The sequence below is a fragment of the Manacus vitellinus genome, unplaced genomic scaffold (assembly GCF_001715985.3).
Source record: "Manacus vitellinus isolate BGI_N305 unplaced genomic scaffold, ASM171598v3 scaffold_10_pilon, whole genome shotgun sequence".
NCBI lineage: Eukaryota > Metazoa > Chordata > Aves > Passeriformes > Pipridae > Manacus > Manacus vitellinus.
This window is the reverse complement of record NW_021938838.1, coordinates 23,393-40,148: the sequence shown is the minus strand read 5'-3', so window position 1 is coordinate 40,148 and position 16,756 is coordinate 23,393. Positions and strand designations below refer to the sequence as shown.

Here is a 16,756-nt window from a genome sequence, read left to right as displayed (position 1 = left end):
ACTGCTGCTGACATTGGATTAGGAATTCTGCTAAGTTGTCGAAAGTGAGTAATTTAAGAAAAGAAGCCATATCCGATGTCTGTTCAGGAAATTTAAAGATAATGATATCTGCAAAGACATGATTGTACATAGACTCATTTGTTGCAGTCTCCCAAATGAACCAAGAAGAAGGTTCCATAACAGTTCTGAGGAGTTCTGTTTAGTCCAGCCACATGTGAGGAACCACATAATTAAAGAATATAAGGAGATCTGGAATGTATTTGAAATCAAATTGTCATCTACATGTTTTTTAGATTATCCTGATATGTCAGTCTCTTGATATACTTCAGCAGTACTCTTGAATGCTTGGCTCCTGAAATGTGGAGGTACCAGGGTCCTTGAACTGCTGGCAAAGGCCAAGAAAGGTGTTGAGGTTTTTCTTTTCCTCAGCAATACTCAGTGGGTGACAAGCAGAATGCTCTGAACATCACCCAGCCTTTGGGAGGAACAGTACAAGTGCTTGGGAAAGCATTATCCTTATTGACATCTGGGTAGGGCTTTCTCAAGAACTATTTTAAAAACAAACCAAAACCCCAAAGTGTAATAAAAACGGACATGGACAGCTTTTAGTATAAAAACTTCATCCATAAGGCTGTGAGCAAATGTCCTCAAAAATAATGTTACGACTAATAAAATTACCTAGTTATGCAATAATTTCTGTTTGGAGGAATCCCATTGTTTCTCTACCTTTTTTTCCCCTGTAGAATACCTACCGTGGGTGTATGCATTTGTTCCTAGGTCTTGTGAGAACAGTTCAATGTAGCAAACCTATTTTGGCTTTGTGGTCAAAAAATCAAAATAAATTCTGGCTTAATTGCCAGTTGTGAAGAAATGTGCAGAACATCTTGACACATGAAAATCTGGAAGTGCATAAATAAATCAGAACAGAACTAACTTTCTTTCCAAAGTGGGATAAATTTTGCATACCTTAAACCACCCATAAATTAGGCTTTTATTTAAGTTAGGTTCTCTTTAGAGGTAATTTGCAGCATGCCAAGGTGCACAGGAGGCACTCCAGGAATCAGTTAATTGGGCCATCTCTTTCTGAGTGAAAAGTGAGCCTGTGTGACTACTTGGTTATAACTGCCTGCTGTTTAGATAGCTGAAATTAGGTTAAAGGAAATCCACAGCAACTACTTGGATATCAACTCTGATTTCTAGTCTTAGATTCCAGTGTTACTTGTAGATGGAATATTAAAAATATGAATGTGTTTTCTTAACTAAAGAAATAGTCAGATTAAATGATGTTCCATGGGCATGAAAATGGCTCGGTTTGTGTCCTTAACTATCACAGGCTTTGTAGCCAGTGATACTTGTGAAATAGTGTCTGAATAACAGCAAAAAGTGGTGTTAGCTGCTAGACAGGCTGTTTCATTACAATATTTTTTACTGTGGTATACATAAAGGAGTCTGGACATGCACAGTACAATTAAAAGTGAGATATTAACTCTCGGGCTATTCCAGAAATTAAATTATATTGAGGGGAGGCGTGTTGAGCTGTCCTTTGAGCTGGGTTTTCTAGGAAATACATGTGTTGTTTGTCAGTTATAGATGTAAGTAAACCAACAGGTTTCTTTGTCAAGCTGAGCATTTCAGTTCCCGCTCTGACTTGTGCTCTGATTCGCAGTAAAATTATTTGAAGAAATTTAGCCCGTCACTTAAGATGTAGCTCTTGACATTTCAGGTAGGGAGGATTATGGCAGCCCTGCATGCCATCATCACAGGTCACAGCCGTATCTAGAGCTTTGTCCAGCTTTCCTGTCTGAGGCTGTTCCACCTGAGATACTGTGAGCATGGTGTGTGTGCCTCTGCCAATTGGCATTTAACTAGCTCAGATTGCCTGTAGAAGCAAAGTGGCAAAAGTTTGTTATCAAAGTTCAACCCTCTTCAGATTTTTTTTTCTTTAATATTTTAAAACCTTATTGTAGCTTAACTGGCATTACTGTTTCAGTTCCTGTGTTATCTCTGCTGGCCAGACTGAAGCTGGTCAAACTATCTGTGCCTTCAGCATGCCTTAACTTGCCAGGTGGATAAAGCTTCCATAAGCAGTAGGTGAGCATTTCTGACTTAGTCGTGTCCACGTGGAAAAATCTGCGGTTGTTTCAAGATGCACTAATTTCCACTTATTTACCTGAACATGATGAAGTAGGGGAGTGGTGGTTTTCTATAAGGGAGTTCAGAAGCTGACAGTAGAGGAGAATAAAACCTTGACAGGTCAAGCCATGCAACTGCTCTTGCCACCTTCTCACAGGGATGGTTATTTTAGTAGTCTGGCTGAGTACACCTTATCGCTGTGAACTTTCCTGCTCTTTACAATAATCTCACTATGCCTAATTGTTCAGCTTTCATTTATCCTCACTGATCTGTTCTTTAGTTAATTTCATATATGTTTTGTTTGTAATGCTCTCTAAATTCTGATTTTCATCCCTCAGTTACTAAAGAAAATGCAATGGCTCGCACAAAAGACTTGCATTCAGCAAGTGAAACTATGTCTGTCTCGCCTAATCCTCTCCTAGAAGGAAAACAGTAACATGGATACTGTCCTCTGTGTTCTTAATCTTTTTCTTTTCATTTTTTTTAAGTAAAGACAACATTAACCTTTTGGAGAAGAACAAAATAAAACCAATCAGTAAAATATCTGCTACAGATTTAGCCACAGTGTTTTTTCTCGGCAATGAGATAAAAGGTAGCCAAAAGTTTGGACATCCATTTATTGCTTTTATTCTGTCTTCTGAGCTTGTTTGTATGTCTGGGAGTACGCACACTTAGAGTTTGTAGGTTTTGTTCATGAACCATCTTTAATGTTTTAAGGAACTCAGGTTATCCATATGATGAGGAACTTGTTCTATAGATCTGAGTCCATATCTGAGTAGGGGAGCTCTAAAATGTTCAGGGAACTATGCTGGAGATGTTTAGATAAACTGTATAGTTGTAGTGGTGGCTGTAAATAGAATTATTTGGTTTGGAAGAGAACTGGTAGCATTCAGAAATAAAATGCCTTAATAATTGAAAGATAATGAAGACTCAGAAGCACCGAAACAAGTGAAGAGGAAACATTAGCCTACTTGGAATAAAGTTTGCCTGCCTCAAATTTGAGATTAATTAGGCACTAAGGCAAATCAATTGTTCTCTATTGCAGAGTATATAGCTCCCTCTTTAAGAAATGTTCCTTGCAAAACAATCTTGCATGATGAAAACTAACACCACATAGCTACTGGCCAAGACCAAGACTTGATAACTAAGAATGTGGAAAACTGTATGCATGTCAGAGGATAGTGCTTGCCCAGGAGACTTCGTGCTTCAGAATGTAAACTGCCCTCGTGTGAAGCTGGGGCAAGAATTCCCCAGAGTAGCTTTCCGAGGTCACATCCACTCTCTTCCAAAACTGATGGAGATAACAAGCTCTTCCAGTGCAAGTAAGTCTGTTGGAAGCTGCTGGTATTGCTTATTAGCAGACAGAATATATCAGACAAAGCTTTTATTGCAGTGCAGTTTATATATTGTGCTGCAGTCTGTTCCCTTCTGTTTTGTCAAAGTACATTTGTGATTCTTCTGGAGGAAATGGTCATCTGCTATAGGTTTTACTTGTGAAATGGAAACAGAATATGGAAAGAGAGAAAGTAAGATGAACACTTTAATTTAGAACATGTCTGAAAAGTAGAAATTGCATTGAACATGCAAGTGTGGTGAAGGTGATTTTTGGCTGTCATTTAATTAGCTGTATTTAACTTAGCAATGTAGCACCCTTCTTGAATCAGCACACATCTCTGCAGCACCCAGTTCTGCTTAGTGGTGAAGTGAAACTAGGGTGTCATTGTAAAGAACTTGCATATAAATTTATGCTCCTTCACTTCCTGTTGAAAGTGTACAGTGTTTGAGAGGGGCTTTAATGTGGCACTTCATTAGATTAGTAGGAAAGGCCCCTTTTATTTTTGCATTGTCTGCAGTAATTCATAATCTGTATGTTATTACAGGATAATGGAGCTAGCGCTGTGAATGTGGTAAAAAGCCAGTTGTATTTCTCTATCCTCTAGAGGAAGATGTGCCCTAGCAACTGCAAAACCAATACTCTATTTCCAGTCACTAGTTCTACTAATGTTTCTATTGCAGTTTGCTTTGTTTGGGTTTCCTGTGTGCAGGAAGGTGTATAAAGCGAGCACACCAAGGGGTCAAATTTGGAAGGAAAATCTAATGGTGATACTTGAACATACAAATTGAGAATGAGAGAGAAGATGGAAGCTCTTTGAGAGAGTTTCTGAAGAGACCAATTGTGAAAAATTCACTGCTGATAAAATGAAGTTGCATCTGAAAAATAATATCAATGAAGTTGAAGATTCATCTGAAGTCACTGGTCTTTGTCAGACTCGGGGAGATGGCATGAAGTGATCTTTCTTAAATAAGGATAGGTTATATCGATGATGGTAATGAGAGACTTGGCATTTTGAAAGAGCAAAACAGTTGTCATACTATATCTGAGATTGAAAGTATGAGTTGTCTTGGCAACAGTGTGATTTTATACATCAAAAGGGTGAGAATTTCTGTAAGCATTACAAGTAAGGGAATGCCCATTTATATTGACTTGAGACAATAGTAAGATAAGGTTCCTGATGGAAGAACAAGGAAAACTAGGACAGCAAAGAATTGATTTAAAAATCACTGTGATTAAAAAAAAAAAATCAGTCTGATATTTCAAACATTCAGTCACCAGAGCGAGTATACAGGATCCTATATAGTATATAGGATTTCCTACATAGTATATGAGCAATGAGGAAACAAATCAGTTGCTCATGACCCTACTGTGTTTGGTAAAGTGTAATGGTGAGAAGATACTGTAGAGACCAGTCTTGAAGAATCAAGTAGGCTATTTCTGTTGCTGTTGTCATCATTTGCACCATCATTAGTGTCCAATTTAATGAGTAAAATGTATATGGCAGATAACTCCATTTCCTCAGCAAAAATCACAAATGTACTTTAACCACAACAAGAAGGCGGGACTGCAGCACAGCTTAGAGCACCGCAGCAAAATTGATCTGCTATAGTCCTGCTGCCAGTGTAGACTTAACAAATACAGCAACCAGGGAGTTTTTGCAGATTTTTACCTTGCTGAAGTTGATAAACATTTGATTTTGATGCTGTATGGTTAAGCTTACTGATGTTTTTCTAGTAAAAAATTTTACAGTGTACAGCAAAGTGAGCATTTCTCACATGTAGGTGGGATCAGCAAATAAGCTGAGCCCACTTGTTCAAGGCAGCTGCTAATTAACATTTTGAGGTTAGTTGTGTCAGAGCTGTGAGAAAGGCAATAGGCATGTAAACACAACAGATTGCTCTCTACCTATATTTTTGATCAGCTGTTTACTTCCAGAAGCTTGAAAATCCCTCTGTTTTTTGTCAATATTGTTTTTCCAAAAATTTTGTTCAAAGCACGGTCAGTGATTTCCAGCAAATTGTGCTGCTTTCCATGCATCCCTTCCCCTCAGTAAGAATAGTACTGAATGTTCTCATAATTTTTTGGCTTATAACAATTACTTTTGTAACAGTGCGGTGTGTGCTGATCCCTGTGTGTAGGGGAGGACTCTTCTATTTGCCTGTTAAGTTCATATTGCAAGTTGATTCAGATTTCAGAGGGCACGGATATTTTCACTTCAATTATATTAAAATAATTTATTGTAGTATTGCTGAATTAATTACCTTAATAATTGAAAATACGTGCAAAAAAATCCAGCTGTTTAATGTCTTGCTTTTGGTGTGTTCAGTGTACAATACTTCTTTAACTTGCAGTATTTTCATTTGGGATAATAATTTTTCTTTCATTTTTAATTTCTTTAGTGGTTACTTCTTTTGTAAATAGAAAAAAAAGTGTTCCTTGGATTGATCCTTTCTTGAAGAGATGCTCTTGGAAATCTTTCATTTGTATTGGCTGAAAGAGTAGGGAGTGAAGAGGTACAGGCAGAAGAAAAGAATTTTTGTTTGTTAAGCAGAGTGTAGTGGGAGACGAAGGTCTGAGAATTTCTGAAGATGGAAATCAATTTAATCTCTTTTTTTTTCTCTCCAAAGGTTATTTTAAACTATAGTGCCCTTGTTTGTTTGGGTTTTTTTTAAGTTACTACTTGTTACAGAAAGCTCTACTGATCTTCCATGTTATCATTTTTTTAACATTGTTCATTGTGTATGTGAATGCTCTGCTTTTGCTGTACTTGATGTTAGGTTTTAACTTTAAGAGGAGTCTGAAGAATGCACAGTCTAAATGTTCAAAACACAGTAAGGGTAAAGACATGATGAGTGTGTTAAAGTCTGGGATTAGTGGGCATAATAAAAAACAAACAATAATAAAAAACAAGGGAGGGAGTGCTTTGGTATCTGTCTACTTGTATTGTACTAACAGAATCTAGTCTTTGAAGTCTTACTAAATCTACCTAATCAGTTTGGACATAATGGCTCAAAAGTTGCTCTTAGCGTTAATAATGATTTCTAAGTGCATGAGAAGTGTCTTATCACTTGTCACTATTCTATGTAAGAAATAGTTATAGAAGTGAACGTTAGAGAATAAAGGCACATAAAGCCTTGTAGCTGTGACCCTACTTGTAAATTTTGCTTTGAGGTGACTGTTTATGCTATTTTAATGAGATACAGGAGTAGAAATAGAAATAATTCTACCTTTAGAGTAACACCTCTGATAGTGCTAACATTGCATAACTTTAGATACTAAAATAAACAAATTCAATTGACTAAACAAGTTTATTCCCTATGGATTTGTCAAGGTTACAAAGTCTGTCTTTCTCTGCTTATTCAAAACCTGTTTCTTTTTTTCTTTGCAGGTCATGGCAACCATAAAGAAAACAGTCCTTTCCTGAACAGTACAGAAGCGGGCAAGGGAGGTGATTACTATGACAGAAATCTGGCCTTGTTTGAGGTAATTTCTAACTGGTTTTTATACTCCTAATGTGATTTGTGATCTTCCAAAATGGGAGGGATTAAGCACATCCTTCTCTCTCACATGCTTTTTTTTGTGGATGTGTGTCTCTTGTCTGAGGTATCAGCAGGCAGAGATACCCTGTGTGATGAAAAAGCTCAGATATTCTGATCAGTTTGGACTGTGGGGCAGAGAGAAGTGACTGTTTCCATGTGGAAAGAAGGAGGACCAGGCGCTCGCACCAGAGGCCAGTTGGAGTCACACCAAGCCCAGCAGAACCCTCCACACCCCCGCCTCACTGGCACTGCATTAAATGCCAGTGTGTTACGGCACACTAAGACCTGGTTTCTCAAAAATGTTTTCAGAAGCTCAGGTGCTGGAAACTGGTGCAGAGGGACTTTGTGTGGCTTTCCAGCTGGGCTTCTGAGTTACAGCTTCACAGCAACATTGGTTATACGTGCCCCGTGTTTCCCATTCTGGGAGCTTGGTGTGGGGCAGCCTGAGCTGGCTCTGCACCCTGACGGGTTGGTACCTGCACAGTCTAGCAGTGTGGGAAAGAGCTTGGGTAAGTAGAACCAACCTGCTGCTGCACAGGAGTGCACCATGGAAAGGCTGCCACCATGTTTGCAGGCAGTATGCTTGAGCTAAAAGGCTATGAGGCACGTTCCCAGCTGTAATATCTCCTCATTCCAAGACACAGTAAATCTGTGATCAGGATAAACTCACTTGTAGGTTGTGGAGAGTTGGGTACTTGAGGCAGGCTGCTGCTACTCACATGCCTGCTTTTACCATAAGCGATAGCACAGGACCACACCAAGTTTGCAGGCTCTTCTGTGGGACTAAATAGTGGGAGGAGCATCCTAAAGGCCATGCTGCTCAGCTGACTGAACAGGAGACACAGACTGTCTTAACCTTTTTCTGTGAGGAATTGTAACCAGGTTTTTAAAGATGTGAACTACTACTGCAGGTCAGATCAGAGGAAGAAGTAAGAAAAGGGGTGCTTGGCTCATGGCATCCCCTTAGGGATGATCCCATTTGGCGTCAGTTTCTGCATCAAGTGCAAAGCACATAACAATAACAAACCTGCTAGAAACTGTCCATGGTGATACATAAACATATGATAAAACTGCAGACAGCAAAGTTTGTCTCAATCAGTTTTTCCTGTGTGGAAAGTTGTTTCTCTTTACCATGTGTTCCTTACTGTGCAGACATGTAAGAGATTTTAATTTCAAAGAGAAAGGGGAAGGGAATGATTTTGTTCCGGTTCTTTTTTCCCCTTGATTTGATCCCTCTGCTTTGTTTGGCAACTTGACCTTTTTAAAAGTATGTCTGTTGATGTCAGTTGACATTAGAGATACATGCAAGGTACACATTCATTTTCTTACAGTGCCAAGGCTCAGACTTCTTTATTGGTGTAATTTTGCTTTTTAGCACCTAAGGAGAAGGATGCAGTGCAGACCTTTTGGTATAGCCTTTTGCTGTCAGAGTTGCCATCCTTTCAGAAAATTAAATCCTCTAATCAGTGGTTCAGGCACAATGAAATAGTCTGTCATTCCCTGGATGATTTTCCTGGTGTGTTCCCTGGTAGCCTCAGGCATTCCAAGGAAGGTGGGACCCCAGTCTCTCTTCATAAATACTGTGAACTGCAGAAGTTGAGTAGTTGTCTTTTTCCACAGGAAGAACTTGATATACGACCAAAAGTGTCATCTCTCCTTGGCAAGTTGGTCAATTACACAAATCTTACCCAAGGTGTTAAGGAACATGAAGAAGCAGAAAGTACTGATGGATCAAAGAAGAAAGTATCAAAAGTAAGTAAAGATTCTCTCCATGGCCTGCTGATGAATGGGATGATTCCTTATGTGATTTCTGGGGAGCTGTGCTGCTTTCTGCTTTTTCTTAACCTCTGTTAGGAGCCATGACAGTGTTGCAAAGAAATGACATAGAACTCTTTAGGGAACCAGAGGTTACCAAAGAATTAGGGCAGATGTAGTGGTTAAGCACTGCACACTACAGTGCAATTCCCTTCGGTTGGTGTGGATTTAGATAAAAAGGGGATATGAATAAACAACAAAACAACACCCCTCCGCCCCCCAGCTTTTTCCTAGTGCTGTTTTAGCTGACCAGTGCTATCTAACACATCTCTACAAGCCTGGTAGGTATGACACAGGATTTGAAGGAGGCAACACCCTTCTTAGAGTGGTGGGTGGAGGTCAGATTGAACACCCTGGGGCAGCTCAGGAGTCATTCTGCTGTTAGGCACTTAGGCAACTGAATTCTGCCCCAAAGGATCTGCATTTAGATGGTTTGCCCATTTGGGCCAGCCTTGTAATAACTAAATAGCAGTTGAGGCTTGATTGTTGGTAGTTAGATTTCTATCAGGAAGGGAGTATTTAACTGCTCCTCTTCTCCTCTGGCAGTCCTTCTGCAGGTGTTTTGGTTAATGCCACACCTGCGAGTGGTGTGGTTGCATTTTATGGCTCTTGCAGGCCTGTCAGTTTGCTTGTAAATTCTGTCAAAAGAAAGATTTTCAGGAAGCTAAGATAGCACTTGAATTCTGCAGATCTAATAGCGCTGCCCTGTCAAAGTCTGAGCCATTTCAGAAAGAGATGGCAATGATAGTGTTGAAAATCAGCAGTGTTCTCACAGAACATGCATGTTACCCCATGCTGAACACCATTACTCACACTCCAGCTCCTTACTCTGCACGGTTTTACACTGGGGTTAACAAAGTTGTTTAGTCAGCATGAAGCTTAAAATTCAATTTTATCCGACACCACATGCACTAAAGTGCTGCAATATTGTGGTCAATATCATCACAGGACAGAACGAAGGTCATCTGGGTGCAAGAACTGCATTCTGGTACTATAAGTTGACATTAAAAAGGTGTGGTGTTAACATTTTTACATCTAGATATGATTTCTGTAAGTGCTCGTGTATTTTCAAGCTGTTTCCTGCCGTAAAAAAAAGACCGTTGTCCTTGTTAAAGCTTTGCTTCTAGGGCAGAATAGAGTTTAGGCTTAATAACTGGATTGTCCTGAATTATGCTTTCCCATGTCCCAAAAATGTGTTTTTGCAGACTTCTCACATGTTTTCTGTAAATGGGTTTGGTAACCACTCCAAAAGTGACAGTATCATCCTGCATTAATATCTCAGTATTTTCTGTGTAAACACTGCAGTGTCCTTAAGGGAGTCTTAGCCTCCATGTCTGTCTCTGGGATAAATTACATCAGCTGCAATATCATAACGACAGTTTATATTGCCATGAGCAATATAAAATTTTAAACATCTTGCAGACTATAAGACGATTGAATATTAACTTGGCCAATAATTACAGCCATTAAACCCAGAAAATTCAAAAGCAGTAACTACAAGGCTATGGATTGAAGGTATTCAGAAACTGTGCAAATGGGATTTTTCTACACATTTGTTTTTAATCATCTTCAAAGTATAAATCACCGTGCTGCTGTTATTTTATCCTTCCCATTTGAGCATGAGTATGGAAGTGTGGCAGTCCACCTAGCCCCTCAGAAGGTCTGTGTAAGGGCCAGCATTATGAATCCACCTATTGCTAAATCCTGTACTGGATGTGCTCAGCAAACATGTACCCAGCCAGCGTGACAAAAAGTAACCTGCCTGTCACTCACTGGAATTGGCATCTCATAGACAAGAACTGGAGCAAGGCTGATGAGCAGGTTCTAGATCTGATATTCAGAAATGAACTGAGGAAAGCAATCCTTTCACTAAGTGTTTGTAATTCTCTGAGTCGGCAAGACAGGTCTCTCTCAATGAATACCTTTCAGTGACCTAGCACACCCCCGCCCACCAAATCAGATCCTTTTAAATTCATTTCATTTCAGTGCAAAACATCTTGATATGAACATATTATCCTGTTTCAGCATCCCCACTAAATATTTTTGGTAGTAGCATTCTGTGTTAGGTACACATCAGGTACAATTGACACAACTCCATGTAATAAGGTAGAATGGGGTTGCTTTTTCTTTTCTAAATACAGTCTTATAATAAAGCACTTAATAGTCACAGTGCTACAGAAATATCCCCTTCTCATGATGGAAAAAATTAGATAAACTATTTTAGTCCATGTATATTTAATAAGACAGTTAATTTCTGTGCTGTCTGTCTTCATGCTACAGAGCAACTATAAGAGCTGTCATTGCTGATCAATGTCCCTGAGCCCTGCAGCCAAGTGCTTTAATAACCCATCATACCGGCACAAACGAAATAGTGTCCTTCAGACTCAGATCAATATTTATATAAATTATGTGTCTGCAGCTGATGAGAGTGAACAGAAACATGATCTGCATCACTGAAATAGCGACTGTTTTCGAGATTTTTCTATCCCTTCTTGGTTGTTCTAAAACAGTGTTCTTCAAAATGTCTCTGTGTTTTATTTCCTTTATTCAGCATGAGGTGTTATATTTTTTCATTTGGTTGCTGTTGAGGCTGAACATAATAATACCCTTCTTGTTTCAGATTGTATTCCGTTTAGACTTCAGCACTGGTTTAGTATCAGTTAGTGATGGTCAGATGCTATAAAAAAGGGTCAAATCACTGCAGATTACCGATGTTAAATATTTCTGTGCACAAGCTGGTTCAAGTAGCATTTGTGGATCATTCTTTCTTACAAGTATTTTTTTGCCACAGGGTAAGAAAATCTAGACTCAACTTTTATACCCAAGATACGCTTAGTAATACTGTGGCTTGGGTTTTGGCTGTGGACTGACACTTAGGCATTTCCTAGGCTACTCTGCTCTGCAGTGGTCTCACAACTATACAACTAATGTACAATTTCTCTTCCTCTGTGGCTGAAGTGGGCTTGTAACTTGATAGGTGTAAGAGGTCACTTAAGAGGGAGAGGGAGAAGATAATGGAACAGTGGAGCAAAGCTGCAGGGACACAGGGCAGAAGAGAGGAAAGAGCTGAGCTAAAGTGAATTCTTATGCGAAGGAAGCAGGTGTTGGGAAGTGTGTAAAGGGTAGGCTGAAAAGTCACCTGCTTCACAGTTTGGAAGACTGTCATGTAGAATACAAAGAATTGCTTCTTCTGTGTAGGAGCAACAGGTTTCTTTCCTTTTCTCAGATGCAAGTTTTGACAAACTGTTTAACTCCTTTATCTCTGATACACACATCTGATAAATTCACATGATACTGGCTGCTGCGTTCAGAGATGTTGTGAGAGGAGGGACTGGCGGATCAGTGGTCAGATAGATGATAAAATTATGTGGAATGTGTTCTTGAGAGGCAAAGCGTGCATTAATGTAAGAATGGGAAGCCCCTGTGCTGGGCAAAATCTGCCAGTGCCTGGCAATATTTAGTCATTTCTCAGTTACTGTTTATGCAGTTGAAGACAGTGTGAATCAGATGAAGGTGTTGGAATCAGAAGTATCTAAACCTCCCCTTCCTTGAGGAAACAGGTACACTATAAATAATACCCTGTGAAGATTCTCTTCCACAACAGCACTGGAGCAACTCAACAGTAAAAAATCCTTACCTCACCCTGATCAGGACACTTACATACAAGTGTCCTTTCTGTTACTATCAGAAGACAACAATTCCTTTTGTCCTTACACATTATCCCGATAAAGCTGATCAGATTAGTTCTTTAGGATGGTAATTTTTATACAATGGCAGGTTATGGTTTAGGGAAATTTTTTTTGTGTACTATGGCACTGGAACAGCTGAAGAACAGGTCTGCCCCCATGTTGGTAGGTCTCATAGGGTTACTTCATTGCAAACCCTCAACATGTGATTCTGTTGCCTGCTTTACTTCAGGAGGTTCACACAAGTTGTAGTGTGTATGAGGTTGATCTGTTTTAGCTTTAGTCACACAAGGAATTCAAAGCTGACTTAAAAAAATTCAGTCAGCAATTCCTGGCATTTCTAACAAAGAATAATACAGATCATGCTCTTGGGCACAGTTTTCTTTCATCTCTGTCAGGGCGCATTCCTAATGCAGACGAGAAAATTCTGAATTGTAACATGTAATTGCAAGTCGAAGCACTAAATTCCTAGGCTTCTTATTTTGACCTGATGATCTTATAAACATTTAATTCTTCTAGGATTTTGCTTTGTGTACTGAATACGCTATTGACTTACCCTAGGTAAAGGTTTTGACAGCCATTTTATCACTTTAAGAGTAATGTACTTGTCTTTAGTCATTAATCCAAAGCAATAGTAATTATTTATTTAAAAAGGTACACGTGACCTGTTTATTTTTGCATTTAGCTAATGCTGTGTGGAGTCAAATTTGAATAAATGCTGTCACCTCCCTGTAATATCCTTATCATTTAAATGATTGTTCAAGAGTTTCTTTAAATGTTGTCTATCTATAATATATTTTGTAATTCAGGTTTATAGAAGGGAGTATAAAAAGGGATGAGCCTTTTAGAAGTTAGACTCCATTCCCCCTGTGATATAGAATTCAATATAATTTTAAATGCAAATGAAAACCTCAGAAGGCAGAAGTAATGAAATGTCTTGGCAGGAAGCCACAGATATTTGGGACTCTGAAATGCTGCTGGTGTCAGTGTGCCAATGCGGCAAACACTTGTTTATTCCTTGAAATGAAGCCCTTACCAGTGGCACTGTGATGTCATTATTCTGGATCTTTGACAATAACTATTTGGGCAAAGGAGAATTCTGCAGGATGCTATGTTGAATGCCATCCATTCACTTCCTGTGAAGTCACATAACTAACCTGTATTTTCTCAGTTGCTGTCAAAAGTAATTCAGAGTCTAATGCTGACATTAAACATAAGAAAAGGCAGAACTATTAGTTTTACATGGAATACAGAAAATGGAAGAAAATACGTTATGCATGTCTCCAGACTGCTTCCAAATCTTTTCTAGTCATAGCATCGAAAAAGTGTGTTTTCCATGGCACGAATTTATAAACTTGGGGAGTAGGGTAGGATCAGTCTTACTCTGGGTCTGCAGCATTTGACAGGTTTCATACTTGAATATCTGTAGATCTACAATAAAACAAATAAATATATTTTTTGTTGTTAGTAATTGGTGTTAAATGCTAAAGGGTAATTACTTAAAATGTGAAGATGTGATAGGATCAGGATTTTGCTCAGAAATTCATGATTTTGGAATTTGCTTTGTGTTTTGTGGAAGTCCAGCACAACAGTGTTTGAATGTGTCTACCTTATGTTTCCCAGGTTTCTACCATTTAAAAACCTGAACTTCCAGGCTTTCTTGGTTATCTGTGCTTTGAATAATTTCAGTTAATGAATATAAACTTCTTTTTTTTCAGTCACCCAGCATGGGCACCCTGATGGGGGTGTATTTACCGTGCATGCAGAATATCTTTGGGGTTATTCTGTTCCTTCGGCTGACTTGGATGGTGGGAATGGCTGGAGTCCTTCAGTCTTTCCTGATTGTATTGCTTTGCTGCTGTTGTGTGAGTATTTAGGTAGAATAATGCATGTGACATAACCTCTGTGAAACTATTGACAAACTTGGAGGGGCAGCATTGTATATGCTTGTGGAAAGAGAAGCCAGATTTTTGCCAGACACACTTCCCCGATGTTCATAGCCATGGGATTTTTTTTTTTTTTGCTAGTACTTCTAAAACGACAAACTTTTATCTGGTGTGGATACAGTCTTAAAAATTGTGTTTCTTCAGCACACAACTGTTTTCCATGCCCGTCCCAGGTGGTGGCTGCCTGCTCTGCTGGACTAGCCCTTGTTGGAATTGCAGTTCTGCAGATGGAGGGATACCTGTGTTCTCTTGCTTTGTCTGGAGACACCCACTGTTTGACCTGATAAAGCAGTGGCCATCCCTCAAACAGAACTCTCAACAGCTCGATGATTAAATTCCTCCTGCCCTTGTTTTTTTTTCTTTTAGATAATGACAGGCAGAATAAATAGAAATAATGTATCCTCTATGCAGTGGCAGCTTTATTTTATCAAGAAATAAGTTATGTTTTAAAAAATGTTGTTGACATAATTGCTTCCTTTTTCCTGTTTTCCCTAGACTATGTTGACAACCATATCAATGAGTGCTATTGCCACAAATGGTGTTGTTCCAGGTAAGTGTAGTTAGCGAATCTCATTTGTGCTAAAAAAAGAAAAAAAAACCAATTGCTATAAGCTGTTCACATGGTTTTATTCCAGAGAAGTTTGCTTAATCCAGGATACAAAGCCCGAATTCCTATCTAGTATTTCTTCTTAGTATCAATAAGGCTAAAGACTAGCTTATTTGATTTTTCCCTCTGTGCTAACAAAACACATACTTAATTGAATCTCAAAATAGCAGATACACAGTATAAAAATCTGTTGTATTCTTGTCGTGAATATTTAAAAACTTAATAAACCACAATTTTATTCTCACTTTTCTTGTTTCATAGCTGGTGGCTCCTATTTCATGATATCTAGATCATTGGGGCCAGAGTTTGGTGGAGCTGTAGGGCTGTGCTTCTATTTGGGAACAACATTTGCAGGAGCAATGTATATCCTTGGTGCCATTGAGATTTTATTGGTGAGTAGTACCGGAGTAGTCCTGCTTTAAAGACAAATAAAATATAGAAAGTACCCCAGTATTCTTGTCCCATGTTTGTGTACACATTCACAGGAAGAGACTAGAGGGTCTCCAGTTTCGTGGTGTCCAGTTCTGTACCATTAGTGCTTCCCTTTGGAAGCTGGGTGTCCAGACAAGAAGCTCTTCTGACAACACAGGTGGAAGTATGACTTAATCCAAGACTCATGGTCATGATTGATAAAGTTGGCTCAGTTGTTCTACTGACGTAGAACGGGCTGTTATCTCTTGACTTTTCCTGTTAAGATGAGGATTCCCAGTGAAGAGCATGTTGTAAAATGGAAAGTGATTTACATTGCCAGTATAGGTACATGATCCCGGACAGAATTCTCTTTCAATGTTCCTTCAGCTTGCTTTTGCTTTCTCATTTCAGACATATATTGTGCCACAAGCAGCAATTTTTCATCCATCCGGTGCCCACGATGCTTCCAGTGCCATGCTAAATAACATGAGGGTGTATGGCACTGTATTCCTCATCTTAATGGCAGTGGTGGTCTTTGTAGGTGTCAAATACGTAAACAAATTTGCTTCCCTCTTCTTGGCCTGTGTAGTAATATCCATACTGTCCATTTACGCTGGAGCTATCAAGTCCATCTTTGATCCACCTGAATTTCCGTGAGTAGTATTTCTGGATGTGGGTATAGCTTTGCCTATGGGTCTGGAAGTTGGGGTTTAATGGTAGGTTACTTACAGCTTGTGGCTAATGCATTGTTGAAGCTACCTTTTTTGTGAATTACTTCCAACATTTTTAGCTGTGAGAAACAGGGCACCTCTTAGGAATGTGATGGTGGGGCCATGGTCAGGCCCTGGTCTGGGAACAGGCTGGTCTGCCACATGAGGAGCCCTGCTCTGCACACAGCCATATGCTCCTTGGCATGACGGCAGTTAAACATGAAATACAACTCCTTAAACTCAGAGCTGGAGCAGCAATAATGTGGAAATGTGTTTTACCAGGAAAGCAAACAGTGTTTTCTGATACTGCTGACAAGAGATGAATAGAAAGGAAATAGAGGAGTTGAATCTATATAATTATCCACCTCTGAAAGTGCTGTGACCATAACTAAGTACTTGCAATGCTCAAGTGCTCCCTTTGGATATTTAAGGCCCAGTGATTATAGTGTTTTAAAACAGTGAAGGTTTACATCAGTAAAAGTAAAATAGTGTCTCTGCCTTCTCCTCATTATCTCTTGGATTATTCTTGCATGTTTTCCCTATCTTTCTTCCTTCAGTTGTATTCTTTTTTTT

At 39.1% G+C, this 16,756-nt stretch overlaps 1 protein-coding gene across 3 annotated transcripts in view; it reads left to right on the top strand.

Moving 5' to 3' along the window:
* The window catches only part of SLC12A4 (solute carrier family 12 member 4), a 46,013-nt gene that overhangs the window by 12,456 nt on the left and 16,801 nt on the right, over nt 1-16,756 (top strand). Inside the window, exons 1-7 of one of the 3 annotated variants that reach the window (XM_025896075.2) lie at nt 3,226-3,455; nt 6,858-6,952; nt 8,629-8,760; nt 14,228-14,374; nt 14,951-15,005; nt 15,324-15,454; nt 15,885-16,126. In XM_025896075.2, coding sequence (XP_025751860.1) covers nt 3,284-3,455; nt 6,858-6,952; nt 8,629-8,760; nt 14,228-14,374; nt 14,951-15,005; nt 15,324-15,454; nt 15,885-16,126 — 974 coding nt within the window. In that variant the 5' untranslated portion in view covers nt 3,226-3,283. Of the gene's footprint in view, nt 1-3,225; nt 3,456-6,857; nt 6,953-8,628; nt 8,761-14,227; nt 14,375-14,950; nt 15,006-15,323; nt 15,455-15,884; nt 16,127-16,756 lie in introns of those variants that run through there. The other 2 variants (XM_025896076.2, XM_029964636.1) reach the window with 2 other exon arrangements.